Source organism: Varroa destructor, unplaced genomic scaffold (assembly GCF_002443255.2).
Source record: "Varroa destructor unplaced genomic scaffold, Vdes_3.0 BEIS01000007.1, whole genome shotgun sequence".
Lineage (NCBI taxonomy): Eukaryota > Metazoa > Arthropoda > Arachnida > Mesostigmata > Varroidae > Varroa > Varroa destructor.
In genome coordinates this window covers 1745103-1770438 of record NW_019211460.1, presented here as the reverse complement: position 1 = coordinate 1770438, position 25336 = coordinate 1745103, and the positions used below count along the sequence as shown (strand labels likewise).

The 25336-nt window shown below is 40.1% G+C and overlaps 1 protein-coding gene across 6 annotated transcripts; it reads left to right on the top strand.

The window, feature by feature from the left end:
* The first annotated feature begins 68 nt into the window (after positions 1–68).
* Positions 69–21688, top strand: LOC111254735 (transmembrane protein 62-like). Of its 6 annotated transcripts, XM_086975302.1 has the most exons (15): positions 69–1592; positions 5059–5198; positions 5319–5642; positions 7684–7798; positions 8026–8163; positions 9101–9253; positions 9517–9691; positions 10457–10637; positions 11176–11307; positions 12011–12139; positions 12672–12870; positions 13127–13357; positions 13614–13732; positions 17701–18010; positions 18341–21688. In XM_086975302.1, exons 3-15 carry the CDS (start codon positions 5355–5357, stop codon positions 18682–18684), a joined length of 2514 nt encoding a protein of 837 aa, XP_086831428.1. In that variant the 5' UTR covers positions 69–1592; positions 5059–5198; positions 5319–5354; the 3' UTR covers positions 18685–21688. The 6 variants fall into 6 exon arrangements, with proteins under 6 accessions (XP_086831428.1, XP_086831432.1, XP_022671624.1 ...); XM_086975306.1 differs by lacking the exon at positions 5059–5198 and having other exon boundaries at positions 69–957; XM_022815889.2 differs by lacking the exon at positions 5059–5198 and having other exon boundaries at positions 69–1408.
* Positions 21689–25336: the final 3648 nt, after the last annotated feature.

Here is a 25336-nt window from a genome sequence, read left to right as displayed (position 1 = left end):
CTGATTGTTTAGATTTTGTAGAACAAGCGAAACTTGTTCGTCAAGGATAAACTTATGCAAACTTTACGTCTGACCTATGCTATTGAAAACGTACTCGTCACTCTGCTGTGAGTGTAGTCAATTTTCTTTCGTCACTGCAGGAAATCTATATAAGATGCTGTTGCTGAGGCTGTATGTTACTGATATTGATACATACATCTAGGTGTATCTTTCAGTGTCGAAATGAAACAGTCCCGAGCTTAACAGAATTAGATATTGAAAGTATGGATCTTTAGTAATCCGTCATAGGCTACTAAACCTAGGAGCAATTGGTTCGAGATCATGCGAAAACAAACGGTCAGTTTCAATAGTTAGGAAGGCCTACCCAGCTGCCTGAAGCAGTACGGAGCGAATGTAAGCACGGGATCTGTCAGGATAGTAACAAACATAAGATTTGCACGAAGTCAACTGGGTCATCGATCATCATTTTTAAAGAAAAATTTTTCTATGTCTAATATGTATTTAGAGACACATCATTGTCCCTAACGCCAGAAAGTAACGCGAAGTCGGTTCGTTGACTGACTTTTCTTTTTTTTTGAATAATAGTCACAGGTGTGTGTGTGTGTGTGTATATGGCTTCTATAGTATCTAATAGATAGAACATGAAAAAGCCCTTTACTGTTATTCTGTAACGTATTGTAGTCCGTCTTTTTGCTTAGATTTGGGTCTGGCTACTTGGTCGGGGATAAACGCTGTTCAAACGTTGGCGCCAACCAGCTAAACGCTAGTCCTCCTTGCCATAAAGGGTGGCCTTCTCCCTCCGTCTCCTAGGCCAGGCCAGGCGATGCAACAAACTTCAGTATACTGTTCGCTGATCATCATCGTCGTCGTCGTCTTCGTTACCCTCGTGTGTAGTGTTGTATTGTGTCACTTTTCTGCATCCATGTCCCGTTCGTGCGTCTTCTACGTACCTTTGACGTAAGCGCGTATTTGCTACAATGGCATAACAAACGTCGTTATCTGTGACATCGTGTGATGACAGAGTTCAGTCAGCTGATTCAACATATCAGTGCTTGTCTCTTTTAGGCTGTTCACTGTAGACTTTCCAGTGCAGACTAGTTAGTTTCTGATGGGGCGCACGCCCACATAGAGGCATGGTGTGATAACGTGGTTCTTTGCCAAGCAAACGTATTCCGACGTGATATAGCAAACAGTGAGTTCTACAGTCGATGAGCTAACGGCTTGTCCCAACCCAGACCCTGTCGTTTGCCCACACAGACGCAGCTTAACGTAGGCAGTAGGAGAAAGAGGGCAACTACAACAACAACAACAACAACGACAACGACAACGACAACAAAAGTGTCTAAGCCGACCTGAGAAGAGCGAATCAGCGGATCGCTTGTGCACCGTCTCAGTCCGATGTAACCACGTACGCAATCATTGATTTAAATAACAACACTTCGTAGTGAGTGGCCATCGTATATGTTTCTTCTATGCCAGTGTATTCATTTTAAAAATTTCGATAGACCTTTGCCTAAAATGGGATAAACTATGAAGGTCCGAATGAAGACCTCTAGCGTTTCATCACCGCAGGATGCGCGGTTAAGATAATTGTACGTTACAGGCAACGATGTTTTTGGCAGATATATCGCTTTCCATAGAGCTGGTGATTTTACGTGAACTCTTTTCAGGTTTCAATTGAAGAGATGCCTTCAAAATACGAAGCCACATTAAAATGTGTATGGTTACCAAATGGTATTCCATTGCTATAGGTGAAGCTTAGTACACTTCGCTTTCTCATCCGTAGTCTATTGTGTTTTTATAAGAAAAAAGTCCTTTCACATACAACAGTAATGAATGGCATCAGATGCATCCGTACTGCACGATGAGAAAAAATAGTTTCCGATGCTTGTTTATACGTGCAACATTTTCTTCAGGCAATTTCTTCATTTTATCTGACGAGATGTTTAACCATTCAATCTATAAGGAATTGCAGTGGATAAGAAATACGAACACTGGAAGCCTTAAGTTCCTGTTGCGCATAGATAGCTTCCAGATATCAGTGAAGAACTACCTTTGCTTACCCGTAGCAATTCTCTGATCCTTTAAAACTGACAGGGTTCGCTATTACGGCGCAGTGATTGAACCTCGTTAAAGAATACTCGTTAAAAATGTGCATTTAATGTAAAATGTGTACAGTCAATGCTCGTGTTCAACAGTATATAAATAACGGGGATAGGTAACTCTGCCTGGAAACTTAAAGTTAGCACCTTCCTAATCCCTAAGCAGCAACTTAAGGATGCATACGTGGTAATATTTAAATGAAAAAAAGCTTAAGGGTAAACAGGATTGTTATCAATGTGCGGAACACATAAAAATCTTAGCGACTCCATTTTCGGTAATACAGTTTCCGGACGTACGTAAATAATTCAACTGAAGTACTACCACTTTGTTTGAAATAGAAACCGCAATCGTTATGGGATTTGACCCAGTAACTCATCGACCCAGGATTGCCTATGGCCTAACTATGGCTGATAGCGGATTCAGGTTTTTTTTAGTACGAATCGTCTCAATGGCCCGTTATTTCAACTACCCTTATTGACGATCAGCTGACAGACGAAAAAGTGATCATCAGCAATTAGACGTCTTGTTTGTAGTTTTGTATAAACTTATAGCAGACGAAACAAAAGTTCAACTTCGAATGACATTGATAAATAGGGAATCAAGCAGACATTATCATGTAAAGTCCGCATGACAGATATGCATCGGGCACGTAATTGAGTCGATACTAGCCAGGACAATAGTACGCCTTAGACGGACGGCGACATCCGTGACCCCACAGCACGCAACTCATAGATATAAGGAAATAAAATCTGGACTGAATGAGGATAATCTTGCAATGTCAAGAAACGACATTAAACCAACGACATTAAGAAACCAATATACGAAAACAGAGGCTAGCTTGTACACTTTGGGAACAAACATGTAGATCGTGGATTAACTTACCGTACACTGAATTAAAGATTACCTAATATCTTTAACTCAATGTACGATCTATTATACAGTAGTAACAGAATAAACTAAATTGAATAAATAGAAGATTTTCATCACACCATGAGCGATATAGTGACGGGATCATGAGAGCTTGTAATAACTATCAAAGATAAATAAATTAGACAATTCTGCATGTACGAGTATGCACGAAAAACGTCTTCTCGTTGACTAGATCAATATATGTTTCTTCGAAAAATGTAGTTTTAAAAATTTGGTGAATTGACAAAAAAAAAATCGTTGACGGTGGCTCGACGAATCAAGGGTTTCAGATGAGCGTGAGGCGCCAAGGGGTCTCTCTAGACTGTACTTAAAGCGTCTAGAGCTTGCGTGATTATTCAACAGTTCGTCATACAAAAACCGCAACTAACTAGTGAAATAAACATACGTATCGACCATCCTAGAATTCGTGGACGAGACATCTTGCTTAATTATTAACACCAATGCTGTTACTAGATGTAACGTTCTTCCTTAACTGTCAAAGTATACAAGTCACAGATTTTTGCCCCCCTACTGAAATACTTTACAGTAATCAAAATATATGCGTGTGGAAAGCTAATCTTTACCTCTTGACAACGGGGCAAAAGAATTCGATCTGCCGACGTGCGGCACTATTAAGAGCAAATTTAAGGGCCAGATTCTAATGGAAGTACTTGAAAAAGGTCAATTATAAAAACGACAGCTTGTGTCACTTACTATAGCCCTAATGTGTCCAGAAGCATAAGTGAACTTTAACAGACAATAAAGTTATTAAATAGTGATTTGAATACACGTCAGAAATACCAAATTGATCTCTTCGATCTCGGACTGTCTACGGGCACACGAAATAATTTATTGAATATCATTTTATATAGCATTTTATGGGAATATCAGGGAGTTCCGTAGGATTGAAACGGCTAGGTAGGTATTATGGCACCGAAATCGTGCGTCGTGTTGTGCAAAGGCTCACATTAGAGCTGTTCGATTAAGGAACAATCAGCATCAGGAAATTAATCGGAATATTCGGTGTACAGAAACTTGTTGTAGGGCCAGCGTTTGTTAAGGGTTAAATGTTCTCGTATGGACTGGTTTTGCTGGACCTAAAGTATGTCCTTTTTTGGACAATGTTTGCATAACGTATTTTGCCCCTATGACAGATTATTCTCTGTGGACTAATATAGACATATATGTTTAATGGTATTCGAAATACTGCTTATTGTGTCCCCTGTCACATCGTTGTTCGATTGCCGTGTACGATTGTATTTAACCGCAAACAGAACGCGCATTGTTCTATTTCGTCTGTCGTAATATATTTTCTATTCGAACTATGTTTATCCAGGAATTGTTTCTCTGAAGTATAGTAATGTGGCCTGTTTCTATCTGCGAAGACTATATTTGTGTACAAGTCGGCCGCACAAAAAACGCTATCTTTTGAATACTAGTTAATATATGTATAGACAGATCATACTTTGGAACCTCATCGCAACGGAAGCAAGCAGGAGGCGACCTAAAGCACTGACATGCCTATAACAAGCATGGACGATAGATAGCTCCTATCTACGCTTCTGTTGTTCACAGCTGATAGTTGGCCGCTTAGTTGAAGCTTGTATTAGAGCTACGTATGACGAAACAGAAGAGATACCAGCAATTTCATCCAACTAGGTTTTGGTAGTCTCGTACAAGAGTTTTAGATAGCGTAGGCTGCAAGCAGAGCCGGACTATACAAAAGTTCCACAAGTTCACATGCTTGCAGTTAATGAAATAAACATATTTAAAATTGTCAGTTACTAGTTATTCATTAGAAACGTGTAGATTGTTCTTGCATACATTGTAAACATCTGGTTCCACTGTTTCTTTGTTTTTATGCATCGTCTGCTACTGATCATCAGATATTATTTAAATGATTGACTGGGTTCGAATAAAATAGAAATGAAAAGAGGAAGAACAGGTGCTTGCCGCGTTAGTGTGGAACTCTAGCCGATGTTTTGTACCTGCACAAATACCCACCGAATGCACATCTTTACCTGTTTTTTTTCCCGTTCTGCGTAGGTACTTGTTTTAATGCTAGTTCAACTAGCTCATTTCATCTATGACTGAAAGAAAACTTACCAGGTCGACGGTGCATCGGATGAGCGCTCACATACACACACGACTAAGGAAAAATCTTTTCCACCAAGCTGTGCGACAATGTAAAGTTCAAAAGTCTTAAAGCTTTTTCTTTGCTTATGTAGTCCTGTCTACATGTACGCAAACAGAATATCCTGATCTGCCGTCAAAAATCTATACATATATAGTCTTATGAATTCTAGGCCATTGTGAGCTATCTTGGAAGCTACATTATAGCCATGCTTGGAGGGGATCGAAGTATGGGCCGCATTTTGCTTCTTCTGTGTGGCCTCTTTGCATTTGGCCTGTTAGTCGTTACAAGTGGTGGAGGAGGACCTAGCGGGAGTCGAAGTAACGTACTAATAGATTCGGAAAATGGTGGGTCCGTGGTGAATAAACTGCTCGGAGATACCGCAAAAAAAAACGCTGCCATAAAAACGAAAAGAGATCACGGCCGAATACGCGGGCAGCAAACAGCTCACGTTTTCCCCGACGATCACTACCGAAGACTCATGCACTTTGTGCAGGTAAGAAGAAATTTATTCTTATAATCGTTATTCAAGTTGCATTAGAGAAAACATTTACTAGTTATTTATTAGGGGCTCCATTGGAACGTTCTTAAAATAGTTATCTAGCTAATTTATTTGTTCTATATTGATATCATCTTTTTTTATAGTGAGTAGGCGTCTCAAGCCTATTCTCAAAGATCCTCAAATTCGGTTTAGGCGAGCAAGGCTGGCGAGCTAAATTTCGATTGCAATACCATTGAATTCTCGGCTGACAGAATTAATAACAGGCAAACAAAATTCTATAAGCATCACTTACGCAGGGACTGCATCCACACCCTAAGGGTGTTTTTGTTGAACGACTTTATGGGAGATGGAAATAAGGTTCTGTTAATGGCTGCAGTATGTATCTTCTAATTCTAGTTCTGTATAGTCGAGGTGGCCTGTCCATCATTTTAAATGTGCGCTTTAGCCATTCAGAAGCGGAAAAGAAGGCCCAGTTGAAATTGTAGTGGATGTTGACTAGTAAAAATTAGTTCCTTGAGTTCCGTTACCAGCAGCAGGCTATCAAAGAGTGCTGGTCGAATTTTGTAACCGATTTCCCAACACCATACTTCTGCAGCAGCTTTTTTCGGTGATTTTCGACCTTGTTTGTATTTTTACACAACCAGTGGATAGATAAAGATACCGAAAAATGTATTCATCTTTTATTCATTGAAGCAGCCCTTCCATATTCTGTCCCGTGGGGGTATGCTAAGACGAGACATACATTTCCTAAGTGGAAATTTATCGCAAACAAAAGCACCCCGATTGCTCCTATCTCAAGTTCGTCGTCGTAATATAACTGCTTTGTAGGGCTCGCTTCATGCTCTGAGTACCCGTACATCGACCCTAACCATCACAAGGGTCAAATATCTAATACAGGGTGCTCTTTTTGTATCTGCAAGGTTAGTTATTGATATAATACTTTCTCCAGGCCTACCGCACTTGTTTAATGAAATATAAATCCTTATCCGTATTTTGTACAGGATATTGATGGCTGCTCTGTATCATTCGCTGTCGAAACTTTTATCTATTCGAAATTTTTATTTAAAGTACTTCCGTAATAAGCGGTAAGGCTTTTTCGTTTTTTACACATTTGTCTCCTATTTTGAAGGTCGACGATTTGTCAACTGTACCACTACTAAATATACGGGTGTGAAGGGTATGCATTTGCCGCGACTTTTAGAAGTTAATGTTATAGAGATATAGATTCTCTGACTCAGGATCCAAACCAGATCGTGCAAATCCATAAATGGTACCATGTAGATAGATAGCAAATTGAGTATTTAATATATTTATTTAATAAATCATTAACTGTGTTTGGGTACGTGCGGTTATCGAGCATTCAAGGAGTAGGTGCAGATAATTAATCCTTGTAATAGGTTAGTCTGTAACCTGTTTGTCAGCAAATCTTAAGTGGTCTAGATTCGAACCCGGATATAGAGGCAGAATACGTTTCATGATGGCTGGGAGCCAGGCGCCTGTTTGATCGAATGCCTGACGGCTATAATATGTACAACTTGAAACAAAAATAGGTCCAACGTTTAGAATATATCGTTGAAGGTTAGTTGTCATAGTTTTTTTTCTCGAGTTTACAAGTTCAGCACCATTGGTGAAAGTATATCGGTGAACATTGAACGATGGATAAAAGGCGTCTATAGTGATAACCATCTTCTTCATCTTATATACATTACTTGTGTCTCTAGAGTCGCAGTACTATCAGCTACTTCCGTGTTTCAAGCCTGGGGCGCTATTCAAATTTTCATCTGTTACAATTACATTTTTATTTATGGGACTTAGATTATTGCCCCACCAAGAGTATGTGGATTATATAGAAACACTAAGGTCGATTATACAGCTGGGGCAGAAATCTCTTGTCACTTTGAAAGAAAGCAATTTGAAAAATATATCTTCAATATGTAATTATCGAGCACACCCGTTACTATCATTTTCTTTGCATTTTCTTGACATTTTCTTCGCCTATTCGGTCATGCGGAATTGTCGTGCATGTCGTGCAAAGGTGACGGATGTGCATGTCTCAATGTATCGTGCGCACAAGCGAATATCCGATTTTGCTTCGTTCGTAAATGATACGATACTCAGAGTCATCAAGCCTCCAGTTGTCATCATGTCAGGTAAACCTCTACCTTTAGCTTGCCCTTCCTATTGCGCTCGTTAATTTATCCAAAGCGTTTGATAAAATTGGTCGTAATACAAACGTAATACAAACAAATACAAAATACATCTTCAAAGATCGACGCTGTATTCTATAGGTAGGCATTTTGAAGATAAACGATGCTATGCGCAATGTTTGTATTCGCTCATTAACGGAATGAATGATCGCCTAATCCTGCATTGATAGGTGACATCGTCGACTCTCTTGGATCATCATATATGGCTTCTGATCAAAATCTTCCAGAGTGGGTAGCTTACCGTAAAGTGCTGGACGATTCGAAGGTTACAGAAAAACTTCAGTGGCTAGATATCCGTGGAAATCATGGTAAGCTATTAAAAAATACTTGAGCTATTGAGAAGAGTCGATTATATTTTCCTTAGACATACTTTGATTGAGCGTATTGGGTTGGGAAGTTCAAGCTCATGCTATTACGACGATATAATAAAACGCTAGAGGTTATTTTTCTTTTTTTCTATTGTTTTTTGATATTTTCTAAACTATATCCTAAAACTCTCTATATAGGGCCTCTGTAGTCAGAATAGTTCTGATCATGATCTATGGTGCTTCAAGTAGATTCCACTGCAGCAGAATTCTCACAAAGCTCTCATGGTAAAACAGCCATAGGACAATTTTCTTACACCCTTGTGCTCCAGCCAATAAATTTTGCATCAATTAATCAGTCGATATTTGGTAATTTAGGTTACGGTTCAAGCTGGTATATGTGCAGCGTGAATGGGAACTGCCCAGCCCAGCCCAGCTTAGACGACTTTTAGCGACGTGAAAAAGTTTCCGACTCTCTAGAGTGAAGCTCTGCCATTTCTTCGAAATGGTAGAGCCCGGATATATTTTTAACACGTATATGAGTAGCAAACGAGTTTTTTTTTTTTAAATAAATAGGCACAGTATCCACTGACTTCAAACTATCAGCACGTTAAGCTTGAATAGGTTCAGGTTCGATAGTAATAGGTTATAGTTGTACAATTATGATGATAACTGAATGGAGGGTTTTTATTGAAGCCCAAAACGGAACGAAGAACATGCTAGGTAAACGAATGTGCATTTTGCGTACGAAACGTAGTTGCGAATCTAAGTACCCCATTGCGGAAAAGCTCAAGGGTAGCACTGTGAATTTTTTTTTTCCACCTCTATTATTATGGTTCTGATATGTTCCGTTACTTATTGAGTGTTCCTTATGCCAGGAAATATACGCGTAGAGATAGCACACAGTTTATATTGTTTTTTGTTCTGTGTTGCCTAACAGATAACTTAAATTTGGCATCAGTTTCTTCATCTCGTAACATGTATCGGATGTACAGTGAAAAAGGGCGTACCTACGAACACTCTTATCACTACATTCATGACCAGGGGGACGAAAAGATAGCTTTCCTGGGCATCGACACCTGCATGGATCCAGGTTAGTGATATTTCTATTCAGGAATCTATAATCCATGCTTTTAATCGATTCGTAAAACCATATTCTACAGACGTCAGGTCTAAAAAACAGAGCAAGACCCGACCCTTTTTTGGATAAAATATGGCTTTCCTTAGGTTAAGCAGCATAAACGTTTGGCATTACCAATTCGTGCTGTTATCGTCAAAAATGTGGGAAATATCACTGTTTTTGTGGATGTGGTTTTGCTTTCCCTAAGTATATAATATATGTATTCTACCCTGTAGGTTCTCGACGACCATTCAACTTCTTCGGACAACTGACTTTATCTCGTTTTGATGAGTTGTTAAACTTGCGAGAGCAGACTGCGGACGCCAACTACACTATATGGTTCGGGCATCATCCTTCTGCGGTCGTGTTTGGCCGAAACAAACAAGGACTCGGAATGCGCAGTCTCTTCGCGTAAGGAACCCGTTATATATATATATATATATATATATATATATATATATATATATATATATACACATAATTTTTTTACATGAAATTTACAATTCAGTGAAACGCACTCGTAGGCGTTTTTATCACTTCCTTTCGTCCCGAAAAAAACAAAGTGGGTAGTATTAATTAAAGTTGCTCTCCAGAAAATGAAAAGCCGACTAAAACTAATTTCGAATTAACCGATGTAGCAGTTATTCCGAAATATAAATCCGATCGAAATTTATGGAAACCACGGAAAATATGTCCTTCGATTGGAAAATATTATTTCTGCAAATCGGTGTATAAGTGCTTATCGGAACCAACTCAGATTGCTTGAACCCTCTAATGTATGTTCAAATAGGGCTTTTCTTTCGGTAGAGTTTGCGCAGAGTGACAGTGGACGTAACTCGCATGGTCTCAGAAGTTAGCTGCCCGTAAAATGTATAGCTTCCTCTGTGTGTGTCATCTGTTGAAACGAGAATTGTCGATAACTATTTTTGAAACAAATTGCAACGGCGGTCGCGACTTTACTTACATTTCCGCTCGTCACCGTTTTTTGTTCACAGAGGGTCTCGTGTTTCGACGATAGACGAACAAACATCCGATCCGCAAGGATAGTGGATATAATGTATAAATGAAGCATAAATTCATTAGTATATTTCATTCTAAGTGTAATTATACCTTTCTTAACGCAGCTCAGAAGGTCCTTGTCAGCTTTTTGTCTTACATCAATTTCGTTGCTTGCAGTAACTCCGGCCCATATCTTTGCGGCCATTACCATACGGTGTTCAACCTAGTTCAGCATATGTATGCGATGCACGACGATAATGCTCTCGAACTTGAGCTTGGCGACTTTAAGGAAAACAGAAAGTTTCGAGTGCTTTCTATCGATCATGGACTACTTAATTTCATCGACGTTACCTTTAAGGTATCGTATAAAAATCTTAAAGGAGAATGCTTAATGGCGCTAGGTGGTATGCGTGAAGTGGCCGTGGTACGCGCAGGCTCATCCTAAAAATCACAAGATTAAACCTGTCTTTCTAGAAAGGCGCGATTGTGCGGAACTGTTTTCCTTGTGGATGTTTTCAATGCAGAACAAGGTCGACCGCGTAGATGGCTTACCTCAGATATAACCTATGCGCCCTAGCAAATAAAATCTAAAGATCACTTCTGATTTAATATGCTATAAGTTAAATGTAAATAATAAGCCATTATAATAACGACAGCATATACTATGAGTTTGGATCAGGGAACGGGGGTCTTTGTCGCCTCAACAGGGATGTTATATTCAAGAATTAATGGGCGTCTCCTTGGGGACTATCTCAGATTGTCCCCATAATATTTTATATAAGATTTATTATTAAATAAAGAAATAATAACAATAATATTATATAGTAATATTGGCACGTTTTTTTTAAAGCATAGCTTTCTTTTATTATGCATTTGTTTCTACTTTGTTGTTACAGAAATATCCAATAATTCTAGTAACGAACCCTAAAAATGCTCTGTTTCATCTACCGACCTACGAGCCACTCGAGCGCATCAGAGACTCTACACATATACGCGTGCTTGTTTTCTCGGATGAACCGATTATTGAGGTATGCTATCGTCGTCGTCGTCGTCGTCGTCACTCGCTACCAAGCCCCTTGTTTGGTAAATGATTTACAGACGACAATAGATTTTTTAACTTTATCTTAGATGGTCAAAGTTATTTAAACGGTGAGTGCAACGTAAACAGTATGGCCAACTCGGCTGTAATGCAAAGTTTGAGATAGAGCCCCACCTATTCCCCGGACACTGAGAGCCACTTAACGCAATCCTTATGCCTCGAAAGAATCATTCATAAGACTGTTTTGTTTCACATGGGTCTATCACAACCATTTTATAGTTTCAATATGAGGTAAGACCTGGGTCGAAGTAATGTAGCTATGGAAACAGGCCCAAATTCGCGTTGCGAACCCAGGGAGAGGTTGTCAGTATTTGTCACGAAAGTAAATAATCGATCGTTAGAAAATAGTACTTGACTGGTATTGGCAGATTTTCTTCCACCTAGTAGGTTTAAAGCTTTTTCTTAAGAAGCGACACACAACTTACGAAAGGGAACGAGAAAGAATAACAACGGATAACAGTACGCTAAAAGTTCTCTGAAAATGACAGAGTATCAGTTTGAAGATAATATTGTTATTAGCTCTGTTGTTAACTGAGTACGCTTACTGTCAATTACTGGTTGTTATTATTATCAGTTACTATGTTGAAAATATCTATCTGTACTGAAATCCTCGACTCTTTAACTTCCCTTAGGTGAAACTTAGCCTGGACGACGCTGATGAAATCTACCTAACTCAGGTAGATAAAACTCCTCTATTTGTAGTGCCGTGGAAGCCGGTAGTCTACGCTCAAGGCTTGCATAAGTTACGAGTTACTGCTGAGGTAAGTGCAAAAGATGTTGCCAGACATTGTGCACACCAGCGTATAACCACAGGGGCGTCTGCGATGCACGCTTGATGTACCGTAATTCTCTATATTGCGTAAGGCTCGAGTAATAATTCATCAACGCTGTCTACCTTCGCTTGCCTAAAGTTCTTGGAGTCAATAGGTAACACCCCACTAGACATGTATGGACCTAACCAACGATTTCTAGGTATTAACGCATTTGTCTATTCGGAAGTGCGGGGATCCAATGCGAGAGTTTCGCCTGACGCTAAATAGAAAGGCATGAAGTTTGCTCTCGTGTGTTCAGGTGTACTGGTCTGTGTTAGGTTAGGTTAGGTTTTACGCCATCTATGTCGATGATTTTTTTCTTGTAGATTAACTTTGTCGTTGCATAATAATGAAAAAACAGCCGAGCTACTGAAGTGAAATGGCCTTCGAGCGGAATGGTCGCGCACTCAGCTATCTTGCAAAGTAACGCCATTGGAAAAAATACGTACATATTGGATTATACGTACGTGTTACATTTCAGGATGGTCAAGGTCGTTCCGGTTCAGTATCGTTCGAGTTCAGCGTTGATGGTTCGCGACCGTCGTTCGAGCTGTTGGGCCGTCTTGCGTTGCATATTTCTCGCCAGCTCTTCATTGTTGCTCTGTTGTGCATTATTGTATTTATTATTGGTGGTCCGTTAATAATACTTAGGATACGTTACACGGGGCCGTCGGGTCATGGTGAGTCTAACTTACAACAATGGGAGGCCATATAAGAACGATATAATTAGTGGCAGGGTCTACCAATATCTGTGTTTTGCAAATATTGGATTAGAAGTTTGCCATGTTTTTGGTCACTTCGATTAGGCGCAATACATCAGAAAACATTTGATACTCTGTACATAAAACGTTTTATCCAAAAAAAAAAAAAAAAAAAAAAAAAGGACATTGATCTCAAGTTGAGTTGAGTTCGTTTCATTTTGAATTGAATTTACAGGTATACGTAATCTGGGCAACGGTTTACTCTGGGGCCACCCAAGAACTGTGGGCGAACGTAGCGCTGGGTCAGCTACTTCTCATGGAACTGATTCATGCACGGCTTCTTACAACGGCAAAAATTCCTGCGTCGCTTGTCCTTGTTCTCGATTTCTCTTTCAGCTAACGCTTCTTGTCTCTATCGATCGTCTTTTCTATCCACTTATAGCATTCCCGATATATATTTGCATTGGTAAGCGAATAGTTTTGTGTTTATTGACTTTTTCCTTAGGCTTTGCATGCTAAAATATTTTGTTAATACTGCTTTCTAAGGATCAATCAAGGCGCCCTGTTATTAATTACTGATGCCCGTTAAGGCCGTACGATAGCAAGAGTTCAACAATGGTGAATGTTTTCTTGCACTAATTACCATGATAGCGTTAGCTGCAATACGAACGAAATTTCTTATTCTAATAGAAGTCTGATATTGGCTAATCTCCCGGTTCCAGGTCCATGGTTTTTGGGCGCAATAGTCGAGGAGCACTTAGGCATCTGCTTTCTTTGGGGGACCTTCGTCGATGGCAGCTTTATTCCAGGCGGCATCATCTTCTTCTATGCACTCCTGCTGGTAATCCATTTTGGGTTACTTTTCAAATAGATTCTATATTCGTATATTTTAATCATATGCTCTCGAAGGAATGATCGGCGGTATAACAGCAGTGTTTGACATAGACGTACCGTACTATCTGTCAGCGTTGTTCGATTTTGCAGAAGTTGGCAGTACTCTATGTGGTTGAAGTTATGAAAAAATTGAAAGTGTCTTAAATGGGGCCTAACCTATCTTACGACTGCGTTAATCCCGGTTTTATGATCAACCATAACATGGTCATGATTGAGCGCTATTATTGATAGTTTAAATGTACCCTAGCAAATGGCCCGATAAACAGCTTTGTCGTTAAAAGCATTAATTTGTATAGAACTTTTTTATTATTAGGTAAACCATTGTAATGCGCAGGATACGCATAAGAATGAAGAAACACACAATTTAGAATATTTGCCAAATGTTATTCTGTTGTCCTATGGTTGAGAAGATTCCTGCTAGATCAGTGAGTCGCGTTTTAACTGAGTCATCCGATCGTTGAAACGCAAATTTTGTAGTGAAAAGGCTATGCACACACAATACCAGCTGAAATCCTTAAAAATATGACGACTTCGTAGGAAACATAATTATTTGCTTTTCATAAGGTACACATTTGGTTTGTCCGTCAAGTTTCCTTTTGTAAACATTAGTCCTTTATGGCCAATTCTCCTTTTTCGCCTAGAAAGGACGCCGCTACCGGTATTAACGGTACCCTGAGAAAAGTGGCCTGCCTGCTGCAACGAATTGGCCTCCAAGCAGTCATGGTAACCTAACCTATGGCTTTCGCCTTTCCGGTTTCGTCCCCAGTTTTCTAGAATCTATTCAGTCGTTTCCACAGGCTTACTGAGCTTTTTCGTTACCGCTTTTCTATGAAGCACTAAACCGTTCGTCAAATTCTGAACGACTAGGCTTAGTGCTATATAGTAGTTACCTGTCATTTATTTATAGATATGAGGTGAGACTTATTATTTTGTCATTGTTGAGTTTTCCAGTTTTTAAATTACTCTAGAACCAGCTGTGCCGTTAAATTCATCAATGTTAGCATTTCGTGCTCCAAGATACGCGCACCATATATTGAAAGGCTATTAAAACGACGAAGTAGTAGAGATTTGTGTTTTACGGAAAATTGCTGGATGACAGAGCCGCACATTGAGACACTAATGTTATCGTTTCATTGTCATTAAACGGGTCTGGTACCGAGGATTGTTGTAGTTCCTTCCTCATCAATTCCTATATTATCATATCATCCGCACACTGTTTATGAATTGTTCACTTCATGAAGTCCTGCAGACAATCTACAAGCAAATAATCCCTACATCACCTCATATATATCAAACTTTCCATTTATTTTATCTTAAATACGTAAATGCTTTATTCTTAAGTACGTTGACGTTTTCATTTCAAATAACTAGACCCTCCCAGCACTTAAAGCCGAGTGCGTTTTTCTACGTTTGATTGTCCACCTAAATTACTTTATTGTCCGTGAATTGAGTGAGTGTTAGTTTCACTGCATTACCTATTTACCTTTAACTTAAAATGTCGCTATGTGAGTTGACTCCATATGTAGACGAAGCAGCTGCTGCTATACACCTGAAATTTGAACAGTTCTGGGATAAAAGACAGGTCGGAGGCTGTGAGATGCCTAAGGAAAACTTTTTTTTTTTTAATTTCGTATACTACTGGTATCGCATCATTTGTCAGATTTCGGAACGAGGTCAGGCTTTTCTCTGGACGGTCGGACTTGATCGACCGAGATTAAATACGCTGTCTGTTGGCTATCTTAAGCCTCTCACACAAAGTTCTGTTTTTCTTTAGCATTTCCAATTGCTCTTTTTCTGGGGAAATCAGCCCTGCCAAAGTTTTTTCTTCCCTTTCTTTGTCTCTTGCAGAATTTTCATATATTTCACTCCGTTTCAGCTTCGGATATTGCTCTGATAGCGAAGCTACCCTATACAGGGTTTGCTGTGATCGGCTGTCGGGTACGACATTTCACCGGTGTACAAATAGTAATCCGAGATAAGTTCCACACGATACGAATGGCTAGTGTTCTTGCTCGATCTTATGCTCCTAAGAAATTGATCTTGTGAGCACCAAAGCAGCGGTATTGTTTCCCGTACGATACGCGTGCACCAGGTTCAGCAACTCTTCTCACTGGCCTGCCTATGTACAATGCCATCGAATCTTTACTAATTTAAATTGAAGCCCGGAAAATGGCTATCGACCAACATGACCTACTAATGACTATCGGATACAAGAAGTTTTTTTTTCTGACCATGGGCATGATCCTGCACAGATGCGCGACTACCTTCGTAGATTTGCTCGTCACTATTCCGGTGAGCGGTCTGCCTCGTGTCGCGTGATCCGGTCAGTCCATATACCTAGATATTTATCCGTCTGGTTTCATTCTCTGCTCAGGTGGGATTCCTGTGCAATGCTGAGTACCTATTAAGTACCGGTGACTCTGCAGTTCGCGAGTTTTGGCGTTACTTCACACTGCATTGCAACTGCGTCGATGCCGCTACCTTACATAGCATCTCAGTCGCGCTCATTTATGAAAGCTTTTTTGGTTTTTGGATTTTAACCAGTTATTGAAAAGCGATGAGGTCCGCTTTTACGAAAGAAAGCACCCTAGTCAGAGGCAGCTCAGAGCTGTTATTACTGCCAGACGACTCCATTTATTAGATGACTCGAAGTTATCTTGACGATTAACTTAATTTTCCAGAGAGCAGACATGGAGTGAGATAGTGCAGTGAAGGTAGCTTGTAAGCTGTTCAATAACCCTAGAAATATCTGGCGATGAAGCTATATAGGTTCAGAACGGATGTGCGAAACACGCTTCGTTTAGTATGTTAGGAGGGACCAGGCGCCTGATAATGTAAAAGTAGGATTAGATATAAGGCTCAACATAGTCATTTTGGGAGTAGAGAGCAAGCTGGATGCTGAGCGAATCTTTCATGTCCATGAATTGCTCCGCTTTTCTAGGGACTTTTGCAACCGTACGATGTATTATATATTTTTCTCGCAAAGTCATATTGTGCCTCTAATAGCAAACCGGTTTTCTCTGCATAATCAGTATAATATTACTCCATCGCGACTCCGAAATATTTGGCGAAAAATCTAGAGTCGGTGGTAGAATTGCCCTTTTAGCACCTTCCTATTTTTTCATTGCCTCAAGGGTATTTCCGTTAGCAAGATTTTAGTTGTAATTTCGGTTACCACATCAGGGTTCTCTTTAAGGACGAAAACACCGTATCCGCCAAACGCTGTTCCAAATTCAGTTCTCTTTCTTGCAGTATGAATCTTCTCTACTGTGACATTACTATTGTCTCCTTTGAGGTGTATCGAAAAAAATTGAAGTATAAATCATTGAAGCTTTAGACACAGTGTCCATTCGGACTCATGCGTAATAGATCTGTCCCTCGTGAGGCTGTACCCGTGTTCATCTGGTTGGTCTTTCTAAAATAATCTAGATAAGATAGCTTTCCCAAGGAATGCTATTGAGCTATCGGCCTGTAACGGTAGACGAAGTAGTTCTTATGCACTAATGCGGTTAGCGAGTCAGGAAAATACTGAAGTACGTCCCCATTTTCGTAATGCTCGGCCTGAGCTGTCGTAAAGTGTTTGCAAATAGTTGGAACGTAGAAACACGTTGAAAATGCTTAAGGGGAAAGGGCCTTATTTTCGTTTTGAGTTCATTCAGCTATAATATAGGTCAAGGGGTTGGCATTCATTTGTCAGTGTCTTTGATTTGCCCGTGTTTCAGACTGCTTCTATGGTCGAGGATACATTAGAGAAGATATCATACGAATATTCCACATGTCAAACGTATATTGAAAACAAGCCCATAACGAAAAGTAGACGATTTCAAGAGCAGATATGAAACAGATCATAGTATATTGTTAATTCAAAACAAAAAACTCCAGCCAAGCTTTTACTACTGACATTTTGTGTTACAGCTGTTGGTGTACTATATCCCGTTTGTAGTTCTTTTGTCATCTCGCGTTCATACTACATATGCGTCACATTTTCACACTGTCGGAAGTGGAATCTCGATGTCGCGTGGCACTGCGCAAAACTCAGGAGCTTCTCTAAGAAACTCCACAGATCAGCGTCGAGCTCCACCTAGTACCAACGGTCGCGTTAAACCGTTGCTTAGTGCTCTGCTCCGTAACATGCGGGCCTTCAGTCTTATGGCCCTAATCGCATTTCAGCTTCTCTGGGCCTCATGGTTCTGGTTTTCGTTTAGCTGGATCTCAGTTGTGTTTGGTGAGTTTCTAGAAGTTCGAAATTTTGTTTGTTCAAGAACCCGACTCATTCCTAAGCAACATTATTATTTTAGATACGCGAAGAGGACATGATGACGATGTATATGGGCTAAACTTCCGGTCTAGAATTTGAAAAAGCAGGAAGCGTTAGGGAGAAGAGAGGTGAGAAGGAAGAATCGGATTGGTCTCATGTAACTGCCTTGCGGATTGGTCGCTACATTAACAAGGTTCCTCGATTATGGACTCTAGAGTATTAAAGAGTATCATCTCACCTTAGAAGGTCTTGGCTCCTCAGGCGATAACCTTTGCTTATCCGTACTCGGTGTTGCAGGTTTTGTACCTACCGGGGGTCTCGTATTTACGGCCGTGCTGTGGCGCATGGCGAGCGTCCTACCTAGAAGCCTTTTTTGTCGCAGTGTGGTAAACCTCACGCACCGTGAGGGCGGACAACCGTCCCAAACAACTAATCCCGCAAGCAACAATCGATCCAGAAATTCTAGCCCATTGCCACCTCTGATCGAAGCAGGAACATCAAGACGAACTTATTTTAGAGACGGTCATCACACCGTGGCAGCCGGGCCAAGCGAACAATACCATAATCGGGATCGTGACCGCGACAAAGCCCTGTTACTTCTTGCCCCCGAGCAAGTAAAGCTTACCCCAAAAAACAACTAAGTAAAACTCAAAGCCAACATGAAATCTCGCAATATGTATAGAGATTTTTAAATAAAACATAGCAACTATAAATTAACATGGCCAAATAGTGGGACTAGGTGAAAATCTGTCTTATTAAAAAAAACTTATTATGACAAAGGCAGCATAAAAAATATTTGTTCAGCTTTACCTGTAATCGAACTAATAATAATGCCAGTGATATAGTACTGTCATCATTATCGATTAGTCAACTGTCTCCCACTGGTCAATTCTCATATAGGAAGTACCAAGACAGCGGGCGTGTGTGCGATAGAAATGCTTATGGCTAAGGGCACAGTAGCTTCTGGTGCTGCTCTAGAAAAAAGAGTAAAATCATGAAATTAATTTAGTTCTTTCTCGAAGCTCGAACGCTGCAAAGCTCACCTAAAGTATTACACCTCATAAGGGCCAAGTGTTAAGGAGACCGCGTAGGCAAAAGATATCCGCTCGTATATAGTGTCGATCCCGGCGGAGGATACGGTGTAGTTGAATAGAAATTACGCAGTTATGATGGGCACTGAAGCGCGGATGAGAGTGACAATGAAGGAATGTATCGGTTTGTTATCTGGTCGCGAGACGAATGGTCGCCAGTGAAACCGTTTTTCTGTTTCAAAGTAATACGCTCAGCCCAGGAGCAGGAAGGTCCGTTCTATTTGCCAATTTCTGCATTATCTCGACGACGTTAGACCATCTTCGTCCACATCTGTTGTCACTCTGTATGTTTTTACTTGACATAAATCGAATCCTGCCCAAATCAGTCGTCCGATTGGCACGTCACTGAGAGTGGGCTCTCTGATAAAGTTGAAAATCAGTGTGCAAAGTCGCTGGGTGCCCTCACTCACAGAGTACTCTTGTACCAGTACACCAACAGTTGTAAATAAAATAACAAGCGATTGCAGAAATTCACAGGAATAGTAATAAACGAATCCTTTATTGACATTCCATATTTATCAAGCAGTTCGCGCCCGCCACAAAAGCAAAGGATGCCGTTTACGTTTATACTGTTCAAGGTTTTTGAGAGTATTACCATGTTTTGTTTATGACTGACTGTACATTTGACTGAAAATCTCAATATACGTTTCGTCTCGCATTGCTGCTTATTGTACAAGGCGCGAGCCACAATTTGCGTCGCCCGAGAAACGACTCGGTTCTTGCCCATATTAAAACGTATTCTCAGGTTACTACTAGATAAAATTGTTTGTATTTACGTAAATCCGATGCGTCGTGGGCAAATGTTCCTTATTGCATTGAGCTGACACACTCATCTTCGAAGTGACGACGTTAAGGTATCGATAACGATGGCCTGAAGAAACAAAGCGATTGCGCTTTGTTAGATGGTCGAGTTGGACACTGTTGTATTATTTATAAAGAGAAACACCTTCAAGAATGAACAGGGTACAAACCTATATATTCCTCATGCAATATATATATATATATATATACATAGCGTGCTGAAAAAAGGGCAACAGAGAAAAAAAAATACCACTTGGGGGTTATCTTGCGCTGCGTCAGGACTGCGAAGAATTGCTCGTTTTAAACGTTTAAAAACGCCAAACATCTGTGAATAAATAACCATACCTACGCTTAGTTTGCTACTCCACAGAGACTCCCGTTAACTCAGAGCTTAATAACATCGCGTGCGTAAATGGACTGAAGTGGCGCTGTTCACCGTAACAACACAATCGAACCACTGTCATCGACTTTGGTTATTTTTTTCCGGAGTAAATAAGGACACGATGGTAATGATGAATTGTGTTTTCGGAGACCTAAACACGGGTCTTGCTGATGATGCTTATCATCTGACGAAGCGAGACAAATACTATAGCATGTAGAACCTACGAAATTCCGAATGTACGTGCCCTGCACGCCAGCATTAACTCGGATAACTAATAGTAACTGCGTAGCAAACTTCGTTTTCTGCGAAGACCACATTGATCGCCGTAGACATGTTTTTTTTATGCGAAATGGACGATTTATATTACGCAAGGTGCGAGTCTGTCCACAAACACATAACAAGTTATGACTATGACTACTGTTGACAGATCTCTGTCGTCAGATTTATGTTGCTCGTTTCGTGTGGCGACGCGACGCCATAACTATTGCGATTTGTCGCCTATCCGTGCATATTTGCTTTATAATGATGCACCTACTTCTCACAAGTTACGGCTCAGTCTGGCAATACATTTGATCTACAGACTGTTACTTTCGGCAACACCTACTAACGATCTCCGCTACAGGGCGCTCCCTGGTCGACACCCATTTCTGTGTTCCAACGGTCGCATCGGAGGAAGTGATTCGCTTGTGGAAACAGGAGCTGGGTCTGCTGTTACCAACGTTACCCTGGCAAGCGCATACCTGTTAAACCTCGTGTAAACCTAGTCATTAGGATAAAATACGCTTGCCGACCTCTATCGTGTAAGCCTTAATTTAATAGATATAGACATTAGCGATCTGCGTGTATATACACATGAAAAGAGCATGTACGGTGAAGCTTTGCGGCTATAGCAAACAGTCATATTCTTACCACCCATGAGAGCAACGGAAACTCGAATGATGCCATTTTTGAGCGGAGCTGATTAGTTAACAGTCACTTATGAGATTTTTGTTGCCGGGAGTCGGCAAACGTTTATATACAGACGGAAAACGTTACTGTAATATAGTAATTATAACGTAACGACTGACGAGCGAACAGAGCAAAAAGTGACTATGGGGAGCGAACGAAGTGTGGGTAATTCAGGATCAGGAGACGAAACGGTTCGTACTAGTATTAAAGGTGAAAGTATTTTGCTACGACTAAAAAACGGACGCGTTTCAGTGAGGACGAGTTCTAGTGAACGTCGCCGAGCTGGGGAGCGAAGACAAACGATGTTAATTAGCAGAAACGTAACGATCGTTCATGTTTAGCAATTTAGTTTACTCATGAACCATGGAGATGGGACGAATTAATGTGACAACTCAAACAATAAAGTCATACATTTAATAAAAATACCTGTACGTTTTTCTTGCATGACAACATATTACAGTTAGTTAATTACAACAGTAGTATACAAAAAGGACAACTCTAAGGGCCATCCAAGGCCGAACAGTCACCCAGACTATTATCTGTCACGAAATCTCGCTAGAAATCTCAGAAATGGTTAGTCTACAAAAGACTTCGTAGGTGAAAGCTATGAAATCGATTTGGTAACAGCGGAACAGGTAATGGACGCGTAACTTTTTACCTCTAAAACGACACAGAGGTCTGACCAGATCTAGCGGCAGTGATTACCGGTTTTGAATGACGCTTTCGGTCAGGACCTCTGGGACGAGACAACTATCGAAACGTTTGACGGAAGTAAATCAAAGAAAGGTTAGTTGCCCATCATTCGATTAAGCACGTTTTTCGCTCTCCGAAAGATTCGAACCCGAAACGTACATGGGAGGCCTTGTGGGCGGGGCAGATGAATAAGACACTAACAGCGAAACGGGCTAATGGGGCAAATTTCAAGTAAAACAAAAATGGAAAACGAACGAGCCAGCCAGCTTTCATGCGTGCACGAACACAGGGAAGCTAGCTAAATCTACCTATTTGCTTAAAATATTATGGATTCCCTTGATTGATTGAAAAAATACGCAAGTGTTTGCAGTTAGGAAGGAGTTAGGCTTACAGGTAATCGAGGCGAGTTTAGGTTTGAGGTCAAAAAGTGAGTTCACAGTTCGAAAACAGATTACCTAAGCTGAATCGTGGTCGAATTTTATGCTTTATGGTAATTTTCTTCACGTTTTCGGTTTTTTAGGGATGCGGTACAAGCAAAACCAGATAGTACACAGAGGATTACTGTAGAACCATTTTTTTAAAAATAAAATTCCATTTAACGCAGAAGAGGCACACGAATTGTCACTTCTTTTTTTTTAACAATAGTGGGATAATTTTCTGCTGCTATTTGACCAAGATATGGTCTGAATACTGAAACCTGTTGCTAATTAGGCCGAGCAGCTTCGTCCTCTGTGATCGGTTCCACAGATTATGCAATTCTATGCACGTTCAATGGAACTGCACGACTTATCGTACAGATATAATATGAAAAAATTTGCTCGTAACGTACGATATCGTAAAGATGAATGGAACGTTCGTTAGAGCTGTACATGTTTAATTTTATACACTTTTAAACAAAATAATACGTTTAACTGTTGCATAATATACTTTTTCTCTACGGCGTTTCCATTAAGTGTATATATAATATTTAGCCTATATTGAACATGGCTTTGATAACTACTACTATGGCTGTACTGGCGTATACTCTTAGCCTAACATGCAGCAGTGAAAAGTATAAGTTTGAAAAAATACAACTTATGGTAAAAATGTGGATACTTCTTCTGGAATAAAAGTTTCTAAAAATTTTACTGCACCTTACTACAAAAGTTCATCGGCGTTATGTCTTCAGACGATAAACACCAAATTGAAAAGTCTATGCGTACTCGCTAAAATCAGAGGATCTTAGAACACGCTACTGGAATACCTAGATTAGGGTAATTGAATCACACCATAAAAATAACAAAATTACACTGAATAGAGCAATACGATCGAATCACCAAAACATAGTAAAGGGATAACGTAGCGACGTAGCCGAGAGTTACAGCATGTGGCAATTTTTTCAAACGGGGGGTTGCGACGACAAAGGTTGTAAGGATAGATACGTTACGCCTGTCTGGTAAATTTAGGAGACTCTTTCTATGTTTTGAAACCTCTTAGAGTAGCAAGACAAAACAGTAGGCGAAGGAGGTGTAAATATTCAACTCCCCTCTTTTCCTTACATACGGAAAAAGAGCGGCATGTTATTCCTGAATGATTTTTTGCTACATGAAAATTTCGTGATGGGTCACTTTGAAACCCCCTGTCCCGAATGCAAACATTTGTAGCATAGAGATTTTTTTCACAGAAAGCAGCAATATACGCAGTGCAAAATTCGGATATAACGCACAAATCTGTCGAATCGATGTGAGCTTTTTGCCGTTCCCTGCTAGAGTGAGACAAGGGCGAAAAAACGAGTAATTATAATCCGCTAAAAATGCAAGTACGAAATGTACAAAAACATAAGAACCTACACATGGAAAACGCCGATCACGACCTGAGACATCAGGTCGCCACAGATGCCAGCCGGAGGGTCGTATGCAGGGGGTGTGCGGCTACATGCCAAAGGGCCCTGGTCGAGGGTCGACTAAGAGAAAAACCTATTTTAAAGGCTCTCTCCTTCGGCAGTTAAATTACTTTCAGCCTAAAGTGCTACAGATATTTTGTCCTTGATAGACATCATTACCTCTTAAGCTTTGGTATTTAGGTATATTTTTCATATAAAGTTAACTACGACAGATACAGGCTTAAACATTTGTTAGATTTGAGCCAAGAAACCTTATGCGCAACTTTTTTTCCACTCGCCTTCATGACACAGGATAATGTTCAGCGCACCTGTGCAGGCCGTTAAACACTGTAATCTATGTCTACATCAAGCAAAAAAAAAAACTCCTAGGAACTAAAAACTAAGCCTATGTGCAATAATGTACAATTATGTACTGTATCTGGACAAAATGGTTTGATTTTGCAAAGCAGCTATGTATGAGAATATAGAATTTACAGAAGACATGAACCCCTATAAAACAATTTGAAAATTGGCGCGCATACATTCATTGTACATTTGTTCGCTTCGTAGCGTATGGTAGCCGGGTTTCGTTGCGTAGAGCGACTGATCTAGTAAATGATGCCACATCTATTGCTAACAATACAACCGATTGTGCTTGACTAGTTATTGCTTGCTGACTGGTTTTCCAATCGGGTTTCTAATTTGTTTGGGAGGCGCATTTATCTTCGTTTGTCTGATTTCACGTGGCTGACTTACGCTTCTCATTGGTGATGTGCTGCAGTAAGCTGTCGGCGATAACAGAATACGAAGACAGACAACCCAACGACGCGATGCCAAAAATGTTCTTCAACAGCAACATAGCCCAATCACCTGCCGATGGCACAGTTTATTTATTGCACAGTTTTTCTTTTTTTTTTAATTAGGATGTCTATTAATACTTTAGAGAGGTCGAGCTTTCTTTCCTTTTATTTAGCGCGGAATTTTACTAAGAGCGTAATCAAAATAGATATTTAATTTTACTGATAGTATACAACAATTTGGTCATCAGTATTATGTAATTCCAGAAGAAATTGCTCAACCCCAATTTTCTGGGATCGTGAAACGGTGTCGCAAAATGTACGAGTTTTATCGAGCCCAGACTAGCCAGTAATGCGAATTTACTGCGTACTGATCATAGTGAAACCACACCTTTTCCAGCTAGCTTCAATTATACGGTCTTTCGGTAACGGACGTTACTATTTCTTTCGTTACATGTAATCCTAGTACCATGGCAAACATATTGAATGTTGATGACATCCTAAGTCTACTGCTTTCTACGGATTCTACTACGGATTTCAACTAGTTCTAACAATTAATATTGCTTTAAGAGTTTTCATAATGATCCGGTGGATTCAGCATCAGCAGGCGACGCCGCATCAATGTTGCTTTGCCTGACCTGGAAAATCCGCCCTAAACTTCCCATAAAAACGTTTAAGTAAAAGTTTGTTTTTAAGATACATTAAATAGATATATATATA